We start from the raw sequence: 17,319 nt of genomic DNA on the forward strand, positions 1-17,319 counted from the left end.
GCTGAGGAGGAGGAGGAGGAAAGAAGGAGAAGAAGAGAAGACGGCGAGGAGTGAAGGGCAGGGTAGGCGATATGTGTACCTTGGGGGGGAGAGAAGATAATGCGTGAAAATTTTTTGGGGGTGTGGCACAGTGGAAGGGCCAGGAGGGGAGTCGAAAGACGAATGGGATAGGCAGACAAGGCAAAGCCAAGTCAGACAAACAGGCAAAGAGACAAGGCCGCCTCAGAAGTGGCCGCGGAGGAATGCGCAGGGGGCGGGATGGGTGATGGGGGATGGAAATAGAGGTGTAAGGTAGCCTGCTTGCCGCAACCCGGGTGGTAGATAATAATAACAACAACAACAACAATAGTAATAACAACTTCTGTCCTTGGTTAGAAGGTCTGTGAGTTTTGTGAGATGTATGTACAATACGTGTGTACAAGTACAGGGGTGGACGAGTAAGAATTCGGATGAGAAAAGGGTAACTAAAGACGTGTGACTGTCGTTGGTTAAGACGGAAACCTAAGACAACGAGTTTCTATGTAAGAGGAGTGGAGGGAGTGGTTTAACAGAGTGGGATGGAGCTGAGGTAAATCTTTTTTTTTTTTTCCCTCTTCGAAACAATTTTTTTTTTCTTTGGAGGGGTAAACCTTCTAATTGCGTGCCTAGTTCTTTCGTACCGGAATACTAGGTTCTACTTACATCTGATAGGGATAGCGTTACTTCCCTCGGTACCTGAGTGAGTACAGAAACATGCAAAGACCCCACCGACAACCTAGCTGGTCCCTAAGGCAGGTTTAAAGCATAGCCCACTTACCAAAATGGGTAAGCTATAGCTGGAAGGGCAGGATAAAGAACAGGATACATGCAGCTAGTTCCAAGTTACCATCTACAATCTACAATACATACCTCATAAACCAGATATCGGTGAGGTGAAAAAGAAAAAAGAAAAAAAAAAGAAAACGGTCTACTCTATGTAGTAGATTTAATTCAGACCATAAAGGTAGGTATTGTACAAATGATTAGGTACATACCTATTCTGATACCGTACTTCAGGTAATATCCAGGACGAATGATGAACCTCTCTGCCCCTCTCGTGGCCCGTGGGTGTAGCAGGTGGGCGGTGCAGGGGTTTTCTGTAGTTTTTCTCGGTGCTCACCATTCGAAACCCCACTGCCTCCTAATGCCACCATACCGAACGGAGGACTAGAACGCATGCAGACTTGGATGCGTTATCAGGGATTGCTTCTTTGCAGCTTTGCTGATGGCTTGTTCCGGCCAACGCCGTACTTCATTAGCACCAGCGTTTACATAATCTTTGACCATAGAGCCATAGAAAAGTGCCAGCCATCAGGGAGTTGCTAAGGGCTTGATATTATATGTAAGCCGTACATGCTATACCTATACATGGCTATATACAATAACGTGCCCGCAGAGGCGTGAGCAGCTATGCATGTATATGCGGTGTAAGGCAACGTAATGTCTCTGGTAGGAAACCAAAGAATCCGCAGCGGGACGAACACACTGGCAGACTGGATACCTTAGTATCTTTCTGCTGCGTACCTTGGGTGGTTTACCTGCGCAGCTACCTACCTAAGGTACGTAGTTGTTATGGGAGATGGGTATCGAAAAGGGGAGATTCCTTCTAGAAGCATTGTTACCCTACAAATTCATCCGAAGGAATGGGATGATCAGGGGAAAGTGTTACGGGATACTGGTTAGGAGACCTCAACTATCGGTCGAACGGTATATAAAAAATTTTGCCACCTTCCTAAATAAACTATATTTGTTCGGTCTTTGAATAGGCTTACCACAGGGGGATATTGGCAGTCGTGGGACTAATTGTGGTCTCAAGATGGAGGGTCCGAATGGCACAGTATCTTGCTCGAGAGCTTGAGAGAGGCTATATAGATATCAGATGTCAAAAAAAAAGGGGAGGGGGATATATATGATAAAAAGATCTTTACGCGTAATACCGATTGATTACACGCATATTACTTGCCTAAACTTATATATCTTGCAAGTCGCAAGTCGCAAGTCGTATGTCGCAACTTATAAGTCGCAAGTCAACCACCTGGCGATATCGCATCTATCGTAACTCTCACTTCTCATTTCTCACTAGATAATAATGCGTACCTCATAATGAAGGTAGATACATTTATGTATGTAGGCGCATGTAGGTAGGTAGCATTGTACAGGTACAGTATGTATATCGTTCCTGTATTCGTGTAGGTAGGTAGTATTGTTAGGTGTTTTATTCGTGTGTTGTTGTATATTATTAGTGTAGGTATTCAACATTGAAGAAATAAGATCAGGGATTAAAAAGAGTTAAGCAATTGCCCTGCCCCGCCTCAATTAGGTACTCAAGTACTCATTAAGAACCTGGAAGTTTTGGGAAATCGCGATTTGATCGTTTTTGTCCGACCCCACACTTTACTTCCTCAAAAGACTTTCTACATACCCATTTCACCTTTTCCCCCTTCTCCTCTATCAGCGAAGTCTCCCGGAATCCCTGACTCATCTCTTGCTTCCCCGTATACCCGACATTTTCCATAACCTATCCCTTAGATCCTCTGGTTACCGACTTACGTCCGTTGAGGTCCCAAGCTACCTACCTAGGTATACATAGTAGCTCGCACAATCTTAGCCCGGACCCGTCTTGATATTACGGTCTTGGGCTCGGCTCTTGGCTACCTGCTCGGGACAGTAGTCTAAAAGAAGAATCATTACATTAAAAATCCCATAATCGCCACCTCCCGCTGCGTTGTGTGGAGAATTGATGAGGTGATCGAGGTGATCATTGACTAACAAGGTGCTATTGACGCTGTCGGAAATCGTCTCGTCAACTGCATCCACATACTATGTATATCACATCCCTACAATCATACATTCCACCTAGGTACCATACCTGCCATACATACGCACAGCGGCCCGGGATCCAGTCAGATTCTGTCTCGGTAACCCGTCGTTTTCTTTGAGTATCATTGGAACCAATTAAACCGATACCATACGAGGTATGTACACTTCTCACTTCCACATCAACCAGCAAGGCTCGTATCCCGCTCGTGGAAACATGGGGCTCAAAGGCCGCGTTACGCCTCAATCGCCCTCCATCCTCTTTTAGTCGAATTGGACTGGCTCCTCTCCTTCGATCGAGGTGTCACAACGACTCCGGCCTCCTGCAACCACATCTCTTGCATACTCAGCAACCGAGACAGGGGATCTAGATGCTGTGACCAACAGGTATTTAATGTTGTAACCACACCACCGTTCACTCACATGTTTGAACTCGAGCTACAAATGCACACCTAGATGCCTACGACTGTTCTGTCAACTCTAGCGATGAATCTAGTCCCATGGCCGAGGAGGATATCCGGATGATTGGACGCCCAGCAAGTGGGCAATTGTGTCTCCTGGCTGGGTCCTATTCTTAAAACGCATAAGGATTTGGGTCGATACACACAGCCTCGCACATATTAACCCGCCGGTTTCGCCGAATCAACGTTGAAGTTCCTACCTCGATACCTACACTAAATTGAGTTGCCAGGTTTATCTCGTTGCTTTTGCGTAAGCCGGCCGTATTCACTCCTGGATTAGGCCGCTATCTAGTTTAAGGACTAATAAGCACCGGCTCGTGTTCCTGAGAGGGCATTCTGATAACGGTAAGTCCCCTGATTTTGTCAGCTACCACACACACCAGCCTTTGTTTTTAATCTGACCGTCCTATCCATGCTGGGAAAAGCCGGTAAGCCGCATTCCCTTGGTTTACAAAGCTTCTTAAGCCGCAAAGCTACTATGGTATTCAGCTCATTTATAATCGGAGCATTTGCTTTTGACTCATCTCGATAGCATGGTCTAACCCCTTGTGGGAACCCGGCATGTTGAAGACAACACGGCCGGTGTACCGTTCTGTGACACCATAGCCCACTCTCAGACTCTCCGAGATTCTAGTAGGTAGTTGGACCTTCAGTATCCGCGTGGGGTTTATTTAACCCTTGTATACTAATTAATATGCGAGGGTATGGGACTTGCATTGGTTTCACTTCAACGCCCTCTACATGGCATGCATGGAACTCTCTATCGTCCCCAGCGTTTCAGCACTATGTTTGGCCCCCCGCATGTTGGGTTATCTTGACCGCGATTTTCCTTTGTTCTGTGCTATATGCCGGGGAGCTGAACCGCGATGTTAGTGGTTGCATGTGCTCACCGCCAATCTCCCGGGTAGGTAGGTGTGTCTACAACGGCAGTAGATCCATCAACCGACCTTGGCCAGATCAGAAGCTGGGGAATAGAAACAAGCTTCGAACATGTTGAAACTACTAGGGGTACCAGGATAGGTAAGTTGACTGGTTGAGAACTGAGTATTGACGATTAGGTACAGCCTCGTCGAATGGCGACGTCGCTCTTGGTGGATCTGCAAATCTGTCGATCACCTCAAACGACATATCACGTCCACTCGTCAGCCCTGGGGTGTTCTAGGCTTTTACACAAGCAAGCATAAAGTTGAGATGGATACACCCTTTCGGTACGTAGCTTTATGCTCTGATTCTGATTGACCTGCAGCGGTTGCATCTCCCGTCCCGGAAAATCGATCTTGCTGCTGGCAGGTCTTGATAATTGACAAACGCCACCCCGCTATATCGGATGGGCGTACGACATTATGCAATCGGCCGATTCAGACTTACGTTAATATGGTCTCATTTCCACCTGCTGGAGCCGTGCGTACATACAATGGCCGACCCGACATTGGGGCAGAAAACCGGATAGGTTTAGGCGACCGGAAGCTTTTTCGGATGTGGCCATGAAGCAAATATCACACACACCTACACCACCTCTTCGTATTTGCCGACTTCTCCAATATACTAGAGTATATGGGTACTATGTAGCTAAAACATTGCCAAACATCTCCGCGCTCGTCCGGCTGCGTACTACTCCGCAATACCTCGCGATGCTTTCGGCCTCTTCAGAACTGGCACACCGGGTATGCAGTATTTCGTGCATTGTATACCTCTCCACCAATCAATGACTCCACCCGGATGCAGAGATAAAGTCTCTGCAAATGGATACCAGGCGTGGACAAGCCTTTAGCAAGCTATTCTTCCTGTCTTGCGGATGTGCGCATCTCACCCTTAGCTCTTTCATCTACAATTCTAGGAGTGCAAGACAATTAACCTAGAAACTTATGCATCCTCATTTCGCTCCACGTCACAACTGCACACCATCTCCGCGCAAGCCACAGTAAGGCCATAAAGGGGTTTGATTAGTTAGCACCCAGGGGATATCTATTCTACAATATTTATTCTAAAAAGGGTATCATCTACTCCGCCTTGGGCACCTTTGCATGTTAACAGAATGAAGAAGTACTGAAGGCAAACAAGACCACCTACATCCCGGAACATTGTCCGCGCGACCTGGCGACCAAGAACCCTGTCGACCGACCACCATCAGTTCCCCCTAGTGCCTTTCTCTGCGATAAGGTTCGATCCGCTTGCTTTGGTCGTTGAAGCGCAGTATTTGTTGGCCACGCTTAACCGAGCTGCAAAAAGTGTCAGGGGCCACCAATCCACTCTCTCCACATCAACTAGACAAAGACTCCTCCACCATCCCGTCACCGGAATTGCAACCGAATGATTGAAAATAACATGCTCTGCAATACGTGTAGCATGACAGCCACACTCGTGGGTAGCAGCTCCGGCCACACTGCTAGGTCCATTTTCCCCTCGACGTTAGCGTTAACCCCAAAGATGCACCGAATCAAGCCTCTGAGCACGATTCCTGCTGTCAACTCGCAAGCCCAAGTAATCATGGACGCGTAGAAAGTCAGCTCGAAATCGTACAGTTCATCGGGGTCATCGAATGCAAAGTACGGGTACACATCCTTGTTGGCTCCGAAGTGCAGTACCAAGATGCTCCCCAAGAATGTGAGCATGCTCACGTTTTCCGCCAGAAAGCGGATGAAGACGTTTCTGGTGCATATCTTCTGATAGGAGCCGTACGACTGGGTGGTCAGACCTAGCATCGATAGTACGCGATGATACGTTTGCGTCATGGTGAGAGGAGTAAGGAGGATGAGAAAACCGGACGAGAGCGCTTGAAGCCAGATGAATTGCGACGGCGAACGGAGGCGCGCGTATAAGGCGCGAACGTAAGTTTGGTAGGTTAACATGAAGTACCTGTTTAGATCTGTTAGCGAAGTCTTGGAGATTAAGCTGGCGCATCTCAACCAAGTCTTACAGCTTGAAGATCCAGCTCAGGGGGTAGCTTCCCACGCGCTCCCCCTCGCTGCCACCAAGAATCCAGCCTGTAAGTGCATCTAGCAAATGGACCGTCACGACCCAGCTGTAAACGTAGACGATGGTTTCGAAACTGTTGTGTGGTAGCGTGCGTAGATAGATCTCGGCATACGCCTCTCCTATCAGATAGGCTAATAGACCGACGAAAAGCGCCAGACAAAACCACACAAACCGTACGAAGCTGGCGGGTAACCAGTTACGTCTTTGCATGAATGCCGGCATAGCTTGTCGCGGCCGGTCTGCAATCTGCAGCGCGGCGTCGGGATCGAATGTGCTACCCCTGATCCCCCGGCGCCGGTTGTAATCTCGGGTAACCGATAGCGTGTCCGACTTCCCAGCCCACCACGAACTCGTAAATATGCGCTGAGTTTCGCTTAGCGAGTGCCTCAGCCCCAAGTGGCGTTCGTGCGTCATGAGGATGCAGAAAGCGATAGCTACGGGCATCGCCATGATGACGAAAGTCCAGCTAACCCAAGCCGTGTTGTGAACCGTCAAGAAGCGCGCCTCTCTAATCAGGTATACGGGGATGGGAGCCGCGATCGAAAGGATGGCTATTAACGAGATGGTCACAGGGAAGCCGAGAGCGGACGGCCACCAATTGAGGGAGTAGAGGTTGAATACTTTGGTTATCCAGATCAGGGCCGTCAGGTTATAGAAGCCGTAGTAGACGAAAAGGAAGAACCAAAAGTTGACCTGTACGCGCGCCTTACCGTGACCGGGCACTCGGTGCTTGGAAGAAGGATCCAGTTCGGTATCGGGATGGCCATGAGGCCTCGTGTGGCCGTGCGAGTCGGGCGCGAAGGAATACTGGGGGAATGGAATCGCGCACCATGCTACCGCCTAGAAAGATGGCATAGCAGATGCTCGTTAGCCCATATAATCGTAGTGCTTATCCCCAAACTCCCTTGCTAGTGCCCACGTCTCTTTCAAAAGACCCTATCGTAAAGTAGAAAAGTAATAAAATAGAGCGAATACGAATCGAAAAACTCACCAAAGCAGCAGGCAAGAATACCAGAACTCCCCAACGACTCCACCAACTCTCAACCACGCGCTTGACGGCCGTCTGCCGCGGCGCTATCCACAAGTCCCTGACGCTCCGGCGGGAGACCCGCGCAAACCGACGTATCTTCCTCTTCGCCGTGTACCCACATCGTCGATTATCATTATCATTATTACTACCATCATCATCATCGTCGTCGTCGTCGTCGTCGTCATCGTCACCGTCGTCCTGGGGCCCGATTACTAACGCGCCGTACCCGACGTGCACGCTGCCGCGGCCACCGGTAGACAGGAGCCCGATATGTTGCTGCTGCGGCTGCCGGGGCACGGCGCGGAAGCGGCCGAGGAGTGGAGAGGAGTCGCTTGCATGTTGGCGTGCGGCGCGGCCGGTCTCGGTGCCCGGGATGAAGGGGAAGAATGCGGGCATTGGGTTGGTGCGTTCGGGTTAGTTCGGTCTGGCTCTGTTTCTGTCGCGGACTAGCCCTGCTTGGGCTGAAGAGAGTTGATTGGTGTTCCGGGCCGTGTGTCCCCTTTCGGGTTTTTTTTTTTCTTTCTTTCTCTCCGTCTTACTTTACGTCCTAGGTACCCCTCCCTCCTGCTTCCTCTCTCGCTATCTCTTACCACCACCCGGCCCCCCCCTTTATCTTGGTGGCGTTTTTAGTTTTCTTCGCTCGCTTCCTCGCTCTTACTTGCGGTGTGGATTAGGCTGGCGCGGCGGCGGCGGCTTTGGGATTGGAATTGGAGTTGGAGCTCGAAGGGAGGCGGCGCACATGGCGGGTTGAGGATTATGTCTGGGCGAGAGGTGAAAGAGCGGGTGGGCTGTGGTGAGCTGGCACAAAGATGGTTGATAAGGCGGAGGGGAGGGTTGGTGCTGAGGCGGGCCGCTCTTTTGTTCGCTTTGATGAAGGTCAGATCTTGATTATGTGAGCCAAGGCGAGTGCGAAGTCTCGATGCGGGAGAGCTTGCTACTACGCTACTGTACGTATGGAGGTGAGGTGGTCGTCTCTCGGGACTCGTGATCTCGGTACGCTGCAGGCCGGATTATGCGTCCGCTGCGTGGTTGGTTACCTACCTAACCTATGTAGAAGCGAGCGGCGGAAGGGAGAGATAGACAAGGATGTACAATACCTGGAGGGGGGGGGGCTTAATACTATGTAAATGGATGATGGATGGACGGCGCAGGACGTTATGTAACGGACCTTACATACCATACCATATCATACCATACTATGCTATACTATGCTATGCTACATTCCTAGGTTACGTATCGTATCGTACCTAAGATATGTAAAAACAGGCTCCGGAGGGGGAAAAGGAGATAATAGGTAGGAAGAGGAGGAAGAAGAGAGAGGAGTGCAACTTCAATAGTGCATGTGGATTGTTGCTTTGCTGCAAGGAAGGAGCGCGTGACGATGACGCTACGTAGGTACGTACATTTACATTTACATTTATTGACACTTACATTGCATTGCATGCGATTAAAAAAATAAAAAATTAAAATAATGGATCCCTGTCCCTGCGAACACAAAGCTCATGTGGGGCCCATCTTTGGAGATTGATAGGAGGTACATACATATTCTTAATTCCTTTTTCAACTTTCAACTTTCCTTTTTTGTTTTCCATTTTCGCGAATCCGGCCTGCAAGGTGCCAGACTCGCTTTTCTACCTACGTAGTAGGATGGGGGATGTTATGCTCCGGTCTTACTTACCTTGGGTTGATGTGATAGGTATGACGATCTGGGTACTCCAACTTTTGATATGATAGAGTAGGGTAGCTTTCATGTATGTATGTATGTATGTACGGACGGAGATTACGCCGTTGCTACCTTACCTTACCTTGACTTAGCTAATCGGTGGCTATGGTCTCGACTACATATGACGATAGTATAGGTATGGACTAGGCACAGAGCGTGTGGTGAGACACCACCGTCGACAATGCCACCATACATTAGGTACATAATATTATGTTCACGAAGCAAGTCATTTGGAGGCTTCGGTGAAGAAGACGTAAGAAGTCTATAGAAAATATATATTAAGTACGCTGTTTGGGGGCTATTATTATGTATCTGTGGCTTAACTTGAAAATGCCATTGGTATAAGTTATAACTATAAGCTATAGTAGTTAATTCGTTTATAGCGGGGGCTTTTCATCTCAGGCTGATGGACCTCGTGAAACCTATCAATTAAGGTAAGGAAATCGTCGTAACTATGCCTTCTATAGTATAACCTCCGAGTCATCGACAGCTGAGTAGGTATAACATAGGCCCAAGACCAGATCGGCATCACCGTTCTTCACGACGTTGGTTGTACAAACTGTTTCTTGAGGAGGCATTCCGTTGGTCATCGATCAACGAAGCCTTATATCGACGTGGGTTTATTGCTTAGAAAAAAGTAGTTGTGATTGGTTAGCTTGGCTAATGGCTGCATCTGTCTACGGCAAAGCAGTCATAACTAAGTCATTGCAAGTCCTAGATAAGCTATAGTATGTAAGTGGTTACTATGTTACACAAGCCTTGTTATAGTGGAAAACACTAACAATACATATGTCTCTGTGTAACCTAGCACGACGTGATCGAAACTAATATAAACGCTAATGACTAGAGCCTCGCTACTAGGTTAAATGGTTATATGTACATAGATATATGGTCTAGACCATACGTGTGACAGTAATTAACTATTTGAATATTCATTGGTCAAGTTATAATGTAGGTCAGCAGAAGAGCCACATAAGCTTGAGATAAACAACACATGTCTCCGGGTCACATCTCAAATTTGATTACTTTAGTAGCTAACGCCGGTGGTTTTGACAACGCGATCCCGAGCGCGACCCGAAGGAATGGCACGCAAAGACTTGTCTTGTCGCTGCTGACTTGGATAGTTTTCCCACTATATATGGACTATTATTAAACCGATCTCCCAATCTTGCTTACCCGCGGGGTGACGAACCCAAGAAAAATCATGGTGCTTACACCCTGCCATTTGCGGAGTGATCACGAAGGATAAGCTTCCGCCCAGATGAGCGGGATTACGGCCGATCCTTGGGAATCTAAGATGCCATATTCTGTGCTTACCGGACTTGTAAAATCCACACTTAAGCTATGATATCATACCTATCACTAATTAAATAAATTAAATATTCTTCACATAAGTCGGTGACGAGAGCGGATATTGATATGAACAATGATTGGGTAGAAAAATTATAGGTTGCTATATTAGTAAGAGTTCATTACAACCCTGATGTCGTCTAAATAGGCTTGCCTCAGACGAATGGAGGCATAACAGTAGGATGCCACCCACGTAAGCAACCTCGCGCCTCGACCTGCCAAACCTCAAGGTGGATTGGGGGGTAGAGTATCTCCCGAGAACAAAAATAATATTAATCGCCAAGGCGTTGGTACACCTTGGTCCGATAGGTGGGAACATAGGGCTGAGTGAGTCTCCACAGACAGATGTTGATGAGATTGTGCTATTATGCGGCGTATGCTGAGCCCGTCGATACGGGACGTGAAACCTTCAACCGGTGCTTTGGGAAGGCATACGCCTCCCGCTTTTCTCCACTTGTTCTGCAGCCCTACTGAACCGGACCCCTGGGCGTATGGCTACTCAATAGGCTATCTCGCCTGCGACTCTTAGAAACGTGATGATGGCAGACAACTCATTCATATGCCGAAGATGAAGGTCCAGACGAAAGGATACAGGTTTCACGTCTCAACCGGTGCTCATCGTTGAGCGCTTGGGGGCGGTTAACGATTTGCTGCTTGAACCGGAGGCTCTTCTAGTTTGGTAGGGTTGTTGTACAGAGGCTCCATGTGCCATCGAAACCGACGATTAGTCGTCGAACCCTTCCTCCACCCCAGCCTCTTCTTCCTCGTATACTTCCGAGTCATTATCTTCAGGAGAATCCGATGCCGCTGACTCGAGCTGTTCCTCTCGTGTTGGTTGTTGAAATTCATGACCGGTGTCATCGTTATCATCTGGGGGGCCGGGGGCAGGCTTCTCGTCATCGATGAACCCCACGCGTTTCGTGGCTGGTGCTGATGATTTCGGTTGTTCTTCTAGAACATCCCCATTCCATGGTTTGCATTCTTTTACCAGATCCCCGCACCGTAGGCAAGTCCATCCTTCACCCTCCTCACGCTCCAACCTTGTTGCAATGCATACAAAGCAATATATGCAGCCGCATGGGATCGTCTCATATGGATTCGTGATATCCGTCTGTGCCGAGCCTACAACTCCACTTGAGGCGGCTGCAGCCAAAACCTCGGTCTCTGAGACAGCCGAGTTTTGATCCTGGTAGCAAATAGCACATGTCCGTTCGGGTAGAAACGCAAAATCGCCTCGCTTCTCGTTGACATCACTCTCCTTGCTGACATTGATAATCTCTTTGGTCTTCCTCCATGTGCGGCCAAGCCACCTACGCCATCTATTGATCCCTACTAAGGGTAGGACGAAGAGTAAGAACTCGGTAAACGCGTGCCATACTAGCTGCCGGTTGAGGTACTCGAAAGAAACTTCGCGGCTAACTTGACTGGTGGGTGGAGCTAGACGCATTCTCAGTACCCTGTCTAGTATTGTTCTGTACCTCCCATGCAAGAGGAAGGCGAGGAACGAGGCGAAGGCAGCCACCGAGTGGAGAGTAGTGATCCGTGACGTGAGGTTGCCAAGCCTCCGTACCATCGGCGAGGGCTGATCATATCCATTGTCTCGGTCCAGCAACCAATTCTCCCATTTTGTCCAACCATATTTCCCCCCTACAGTAATAAGACCATAGAGGCTCTTCTGCCATTTACTGGGAGGGGTTAAGACCAAACCATCGCGTCTCGCGTCGGTATATTTGAGATTTTGAAGAGCGGCACCGTAGGTTGCATCATGGTCCCAGATGGTAAGTTTGAAAAGGATTGTACGAAGCACAAGAAGAATCTCAGCTGACCAATCGTCCTTTAGGGTACCTCCAAAGTATTTGAGCGCCTCGCCAACCTGATCGCGTAGTTGGGTTACGAGGTCTTCGTCCAATAATTCAGCGTCGACTTGGCCGACTCGAAAGGCAGGTCTCGTGCCTTCGCGTGACGAGATAACTTCCCATACTGATAGCGATGAAGTTCCAATTCGATTCAGGGGATATGGCAAACGCGTCACTTCAGTCCAGGCTCGCGATGCCTGGCGGGTAGCGTCGAGTCGAGCTTGGGCTTCTCGTTCGCGAGCCTGTCGACGCGCAGCCAACCGCTGCTGGGCTTGGGCGAAATTGGTAGAGCTCATCTGAGCAGCCACATGGTAGTACGGGTAGTACGATACTCACAATTCAACAATCTCAATCGATGGTGATGGTGATGGTGATGTCGTCATTCATGGCATGACTTCGAACGCATGTATGTGTTGTTGTTGTCGTGATCTCCGTGGCTTCGTTGCTATCTGTAACGTTTAATGAGGCTTAGAAAATGGCGGGAAGATTGAACGATTCTGGGGAAGCTGTTTACTAGCGGTAGCGGTACGGATTAGTGACGTTGTGGGTTGCTTTAGCGTAAACTTTCGGGGTACGCCGAGGTTAGGAACAGCGCCAAGCGGCCAATTGGGTTTTTGGGTTTGAGCAAAGCTTGGCTTGCATTTGACCCTCGGTACAACCGACTCGAGTTTCCATGCATATGTCGGCTTACATAATGACATATGATGCATAATGGGCAGTCAGGCAGTGCATAATGCATTATGTAATTATTAAATATGCACAATTTAATTGTCTTTGTTCCCCCTATTCCATTTATTTACTATGTAGGTGCGTGAAGTCAGGAAGTCCGCGGATATCTTCGTATATCCTATCAATATTTACTTGGGTAGTTGACCGGAACACCTTCCGTATATTTTATTTGCTCCAGCTATGTAAGCAAGTCGTTATTCAAGATAACCGATGATCAAATTCAAACAGTAGGTATCGTATCTATTTAGGTAAGACGGTATAACTAAGACTTACTAATAGTTCGAAGGCCTCACAATCTATAACATTCAAAAGGATATAATAATCGATATGCTATAGATCTATAGGTAGGAATACCGCTTGCCGAACAAGCTGAAGCTGTAGGTACGTTCACGGCACAGACTTAGCTGCGGGATTCCTTCAGAATGCTTATAGAGCAACCAACTACCTATCTAAGTATGAAGCCGGAGTTAGGCATCATGTCTCGCTAATTCGAATGCGGACATAATTCGACAACTCCACTTCTAAACTGTAGAACTGTAGAACTGTAGAGGCTGAAGTCTGCGAGATAACGTAGCCTTACATTAGTAAATATGACGAGCTCTACCGTTCGGTGGAGGCTCGTTCAACGGCGGAGCCTCTTGATCTAATCTAGTCTGCTATGTAAGTCGACGTTACTTTGATTCCTACGATGCATGGATGAGGTAGGTTGGTATCGCGGGGTTTGAAGACCCAGTATTTCAAGAGCCCGGACCCTCGAGCAAGCCACGCAGCCAGGGGCCAGGGCAGTTCAAGATACTATCTAGGTATGTAGTAGCCACATCCTCAGTACACACCCAGGTTAAAAGTAATAAAACCAACAGCGCGACTATTACCCGGGTCTATCACGAAAACCCTGGTTATATCCTATTGGTCAAAATAAGCAATACACCATCCCAAGAAGGGCAAGAGTTTGGGTTTGTTGATTTCCAATGGTAGTCTGTGGTTCGAGTAATTTTCGGTGGATAGGATTTTACGTTGGTGATATTCTTATTCAAAGTCAATTAAACTTAGGTACATATGCCTTGCATACTAAAGAAGACCCAAAGAAGACGATGATGGCTATGCTGCATTGTTACACCTGTTCACTTGGAACGAACTTGCGACTTGAAAGTGCAGACCGCCCCCAATTGGCGCTAGACATCTCACCTCTAGGACGTGAGTGGACGTGGAGTGGACGCAGCAAAGCCACGATCGCATAAGTAGGTACCTAGAAAAGACAGGGGGGAAGAAGAAGACCAACAGGGAAAACTAGTAGGTAAATGACCCCGTTGTGCAACACTACCACTCTATCGGGCATATCAATATTATTTCCCCCTTCCATCCCGCGCTCCGTACATTAGGATTAGGGTACAGGGCTGACAGTAACTTGCAGACTTGCAGATGACAGCAACCCAAAGGCCAAGGGGTGCCGTGGGCCAGGTTGTCTTCGGGGTCCTCACCACGCGCCCGTACCCTTGTACGTACATCATCCGCTGCTACGTGCTATTTGGACCCATTTAACGCCCGTCGAACCCGGCCATTGATGATCGTTTTGTCAGAACTAAATGTGAGGCTTTGCTTTCGGCTCATATATGAGAAGTCCGCTCATCGACCCTACCGTTCATCGACCGTGCTTATGGTGCATTCTGGGCGCATTTCTTAAAACATAATCCTCTCCGTCGGGCACGAACGATAATTCATTTATCTTATAGGCTTATACCGGCAAGTTTAACGGCGATCTTTACACAATTTCACTAATTTCTTGCTTAAGTAACCCCCCACCCGACGCTCTCATGGTGATGAGTCGGGATGAGGAGAGGGCCGGAAGCCTCAGTCGGCAAGGGTCCACGGTTTCGTCGCCCGACGGCTCGGAGCCCAAGGCCGCCAATCGGTCTAAGGCAAATATACGCGTATCGCTCGCCTGCGTTCAATGCCGAAGCAAGCACGTCAAATGCGATGCCACGCTACCGGCTTGTAACCGTTGCCAACAAGAAGACAAGCCGTGCTTTTATGCAAAGTCGAGACGAGGCATCCGGGACCCCAAAAAGAGAAGTCTTATATCTGATAAGCCACCGGCGACTTCGGCAGGAAACTTCTTCTCAACGTCGAATTTTTCTTCAGGCCTGCCGTCGGTTCGATCCCCTCGTGAGTTGCCGAGCGGTTGGTCCGTCAGTTCGGAATCGCAGGCGTCCACCTCGCCTCAAAACGAAAAGGAGTTATTGCTCGACTTATTCTACAGCCACTTTCACCCAAGCTACCCTTGTCTCCCCCCTAAAAGGTTTTTCTTTAATCACGTCGAATCCGATCCAGACGCCTATCACTTCTTGCTCTTGGTCCTAAATTTCTGCGGATCGCTTTACACAAATCAAGTCTCCTCCGATGACTTATTAGAAGCCGCTTGTTCCGCAGCATGTGGGTCACTACCTTTTACGGTGCAGTCGGTGCAGGGGCTGCTCATCCTGAGTATTGCTGCTTACGGGATGATGAAATTCGAACACCACGCCGGTTGGGCTAATAGGGCGGTCACAATAGCCGTTGATATTGGCATGAACCATAAGACATTTGCCGACGCAGCATCTGATTCGGTGCTTGCCGAAAGCTATCGAAGAACGTGGTGGTGCTTGACCTTCCAGGATTCCGAACGGGCTCTATGCGATGTCGGCTCTACGCTTTCTATTGCAGATGTGGAGTCCGATGTGGATTTGCCATGTGAAGAATGGGAATATGAATCAGGGGTAAGTGCTTCCTTTTCCTTGTCACCAAGCCTGCCGACTGCCGAGAGCTGGGGCTTCAACGTCGTACCCAGCATAGCCCATAGGTCAAAGAACATATATCGTTATTCATGCCTAACGTATTCCCCAGATTATACCTCAGCCTATCTCCCAATCGCAATACGAGTCACGAGTCAGCTTGGGTCAATCCGACTTTTCTTCAATGGCTTATCTCATTGATATCTGTAAGATTCAGACAGATTTAGTCCTGCCACATAACGAAGCGCCAGAAGACAAAAAGCCAGAGATATTCCAGCGTGCAGACTCTCGGATATGCGATTGGTTACGGCGTGTTCCGAAGTGGAAGATGAATTTGGTCGATCCAGATGGTGTAGTTGACGTAATACTCTACCATGGCGTTGCCATGGCACATGTGTAAGTATTAGTTAGTATTGTGGATTGCCGTAGACCATCTGTTGACGTATAAGAAATTCAGTAACCGACTTTGGCTCAGACAAGCCTCCCCTAGAACTGGTCTCAACATACGAGATTATTTTCCACTAGGTCCTGCCAAGGGTCCCGATCGTAAGGGGCAAATAGTGAAAGGCTTCGGCTGGAATCCTCACCCGATTGATATCCAAGCCGCTAATCATTATTGCGATCTATTTCGGCATTCTTTCCCTACGAAGTGTCTGCGTTCAGTATTCGCGATAGGGACACTGCGGGTGGCTTTAGCTTACCTCGATGCATGTGTATTCCTCGGATTAGACTCCCCCGTCTTTCGAGAACGAATTAACATGCTCGTACAAATACTCACAACACATGGGGAGACGTGGCCCCTCTCCAGGAAAATCGCGGATGACGTTAAGACCGTCGCGAAGGAATACCTAACCCCGAGAATAAGTCAGAGCTGGCGACCGGGGATTACAGAATCAGAAGCATGGGCTGCGGTATCGAGCGCCCTCTTGAGCGAGGCACCTCTAGTTGCTAACTATGGGTTTGAGCCATATCACCAGCCTTACCCGGTTGAGGGTTGGGCTTTAAACGAAAACTGGCCCAGCCTTACGGATATATATCAAGCCTAAATGATAATACCTACCTCTCAAAGATCAGGGTGAGATGACGATACGTGGTTTTCTTCTTCTTTTCTCCTGCCTACCTTTAACTAGATGGCATGGCACGGCACCGGAACTTGGAAATTTGGCGATGGAAAAAATGATGGTTCAGGAGTTACGACCGGGGGAGAGAGGCTCAACCCGACCCAAACGGATATGTTGGGTCAAGGCTTAAATACCTATATATATGCATCCTGTGGGAATCAGGAAAGACTATGGGATCAGAGCAAGAAGTGTAGGCTTTTACGAAGATTTCCCATATCCCAAAAGTAACGACAAATTATAATGACACACTGGCCGGCGTTGGTCGTGTTATACCTCCAGTAAGCCATTCACCCCTATTTTAGTATCCCCCAAACTGGCATAAAACAGCAAACCCATTATTTTCGGTATCAATACATTGAGATTTCCTAAGGAAAATAGATTGGCTCTATATTATTTGATTGGCCAATCATATTTGTTTTAGAGGCATATTGCAATGGTTTTTTTTTCTTATGTTAATAAATCGCGTTGAA

At 48.3% G+C, this 17,319-nt stretch overlaps 3 protein-coding genes across 3 annotated transcripts; 1 reads left to right on the top strand and 2 right to left on the bottom strand.

Annotated features, from left to right (window-relative positions):
- Nucleotides 1-5,265: 5,265 nt before the first annotated feature.
- On the bottom strand, nt 5,266-7,827 carry F5Y00DRAFT_124950 (uncharacterized protein). Its single transcript, XM_048004113.1, has 4 exons — nt 7,264-7,827; nt 6,214-7,112; nt 5,367-6,152; nt 5,266-5,305 (listed from the first exon to the last, which is right to left on the bottom strand). Exons 1-3 carry the CDS (start codon nt 7,696-7,698, stop codon nt 5,588-5,590), a joined length of 1,899 nt encoding a protein of 632 aa, XP_047863001.1. The 5' UTR covers nt 7,699-7,827; the 3' UTR covers nt 5,266-5,305; nt 5,367-5,587.
- Nucleotides 7,828-10,439: 2,612 nt separating this feature from the next.
- On the bottom strand, nt 10,440-12,948 carry F5Y00DRAFT_242278 (Pex12 amino terminal region-domain-containing protein). The gene has a single exon (XM_048008480.1). The coding sequence runs from the start codon at nt 12,525-12,527 to the stop codon at nt 11,100-11,102; it is 1,428 nt and encodes a 475-aa protein (XP_047863002.1). The 5' UTR covers nt 12,528-12,948; the 3' UTR covers nt 10,440-11,099.
- A 1,323-nt stretch (nt 12,949-14,271) lies between these two features.
- On the top strand, nt 14,272-17,257 carry F5Y00DRAFT_242282 (uncharacterized protein). Its single transcript, XM_048008481.1, has 3 exons — nt 14,272-15,713; nt 15,841-16,124; nt 16,186-17,257. The coding sequence occupies exons 1-3, from the start codon at nt 14,772-14,774 to the stop codon at nt 16,772-16,774; spliced, it is 1,815 nt and encodes a 604-aa protein (XP_047863003.1). The 5' UTR covers nt 14,272-14,771; the 3' UTR covers nt 16,775-17,257.
- The last annotated feature ends 62 nt before the right edge of the window (nt 17,258-17,319 follow it).

The sequence above is a fragment of the Daldinia vernicosa genome, assembly GCF_022497035.1.
Source record: "Daldinia vernicosa strain CBS 139.73 unplaced genomic scaffold F5Y00scaffold_37, whole genome shotgun sequence".
Classification (NCBI taxonomy): domain Eukaryota; kingdom Fungi; phylum Ascomycota; class Sordariomycetes; order Xylariales; family Hypoxylaceae; genus Daldinia; species Daldinia vernicosa.

What these genes read in the sequence shown, in the direction of transcription:
- F5Y00DRAFT_242278 (XM_048008480.1), bottom strand. Translation starts at nt 12,527, where the DNA reads ATGAGCTCTACCAATTTCGCCCAAGCCCAGCAGCGGTTGGCTGCGCGT.
- F5Y00DRAFT_124950 (XM_048004113.1), bottom strand. Translation starts at nt 7,698, where the DNA reads ATGCCCGCATTCTTCCCCTTCATCCCGGGCACCGAGACCGGCCGCGCC. An exon ending in TATTCTTGCCTGCTGCTTTG is followed by an intron (nt 7,113 to 7,263) that starts GTGAGTTTTTCG and finishes CCATCTTTCTAG; the next exon opens with GCGGTAGCATGGTGCGCGAT. An exon ending in CTGAGCTGGATCTTCAAGCT is followed by an intron (nt 6,153 to 6,213) that starts GTAAGACTTGGT and finishes AGATCTAAACAG; the next exon opens with GTACTTCATGTTAACCTACC.
- F5Y00DRAFT_242282 (XM_048008481.1), top strand. Translation starts at nt 14,772, where the DNA reads ATGGTGATGAGTCGGGATGAGGAGAGGGCCGGAAGCCTCAGTCGGCAA. An exon ending in AATGGGAATATGAATCAGGG is followed by an intron (nt 15,714 to 15,840) that starts GTAAGTGCTTCC and finishes CGTATTCCCCAG; the next exon opens with ATTATACCTCAGCCTATCTC. An exon ending in GGCGTTGCCATGGCACATGT is followed by an intron (nt 16,125 to 16,185) that starts GTAAGTATTAGT and finishes TAAGAAATTCAG; the next exon opens with TAACCGACTTTGGCTCAGAC.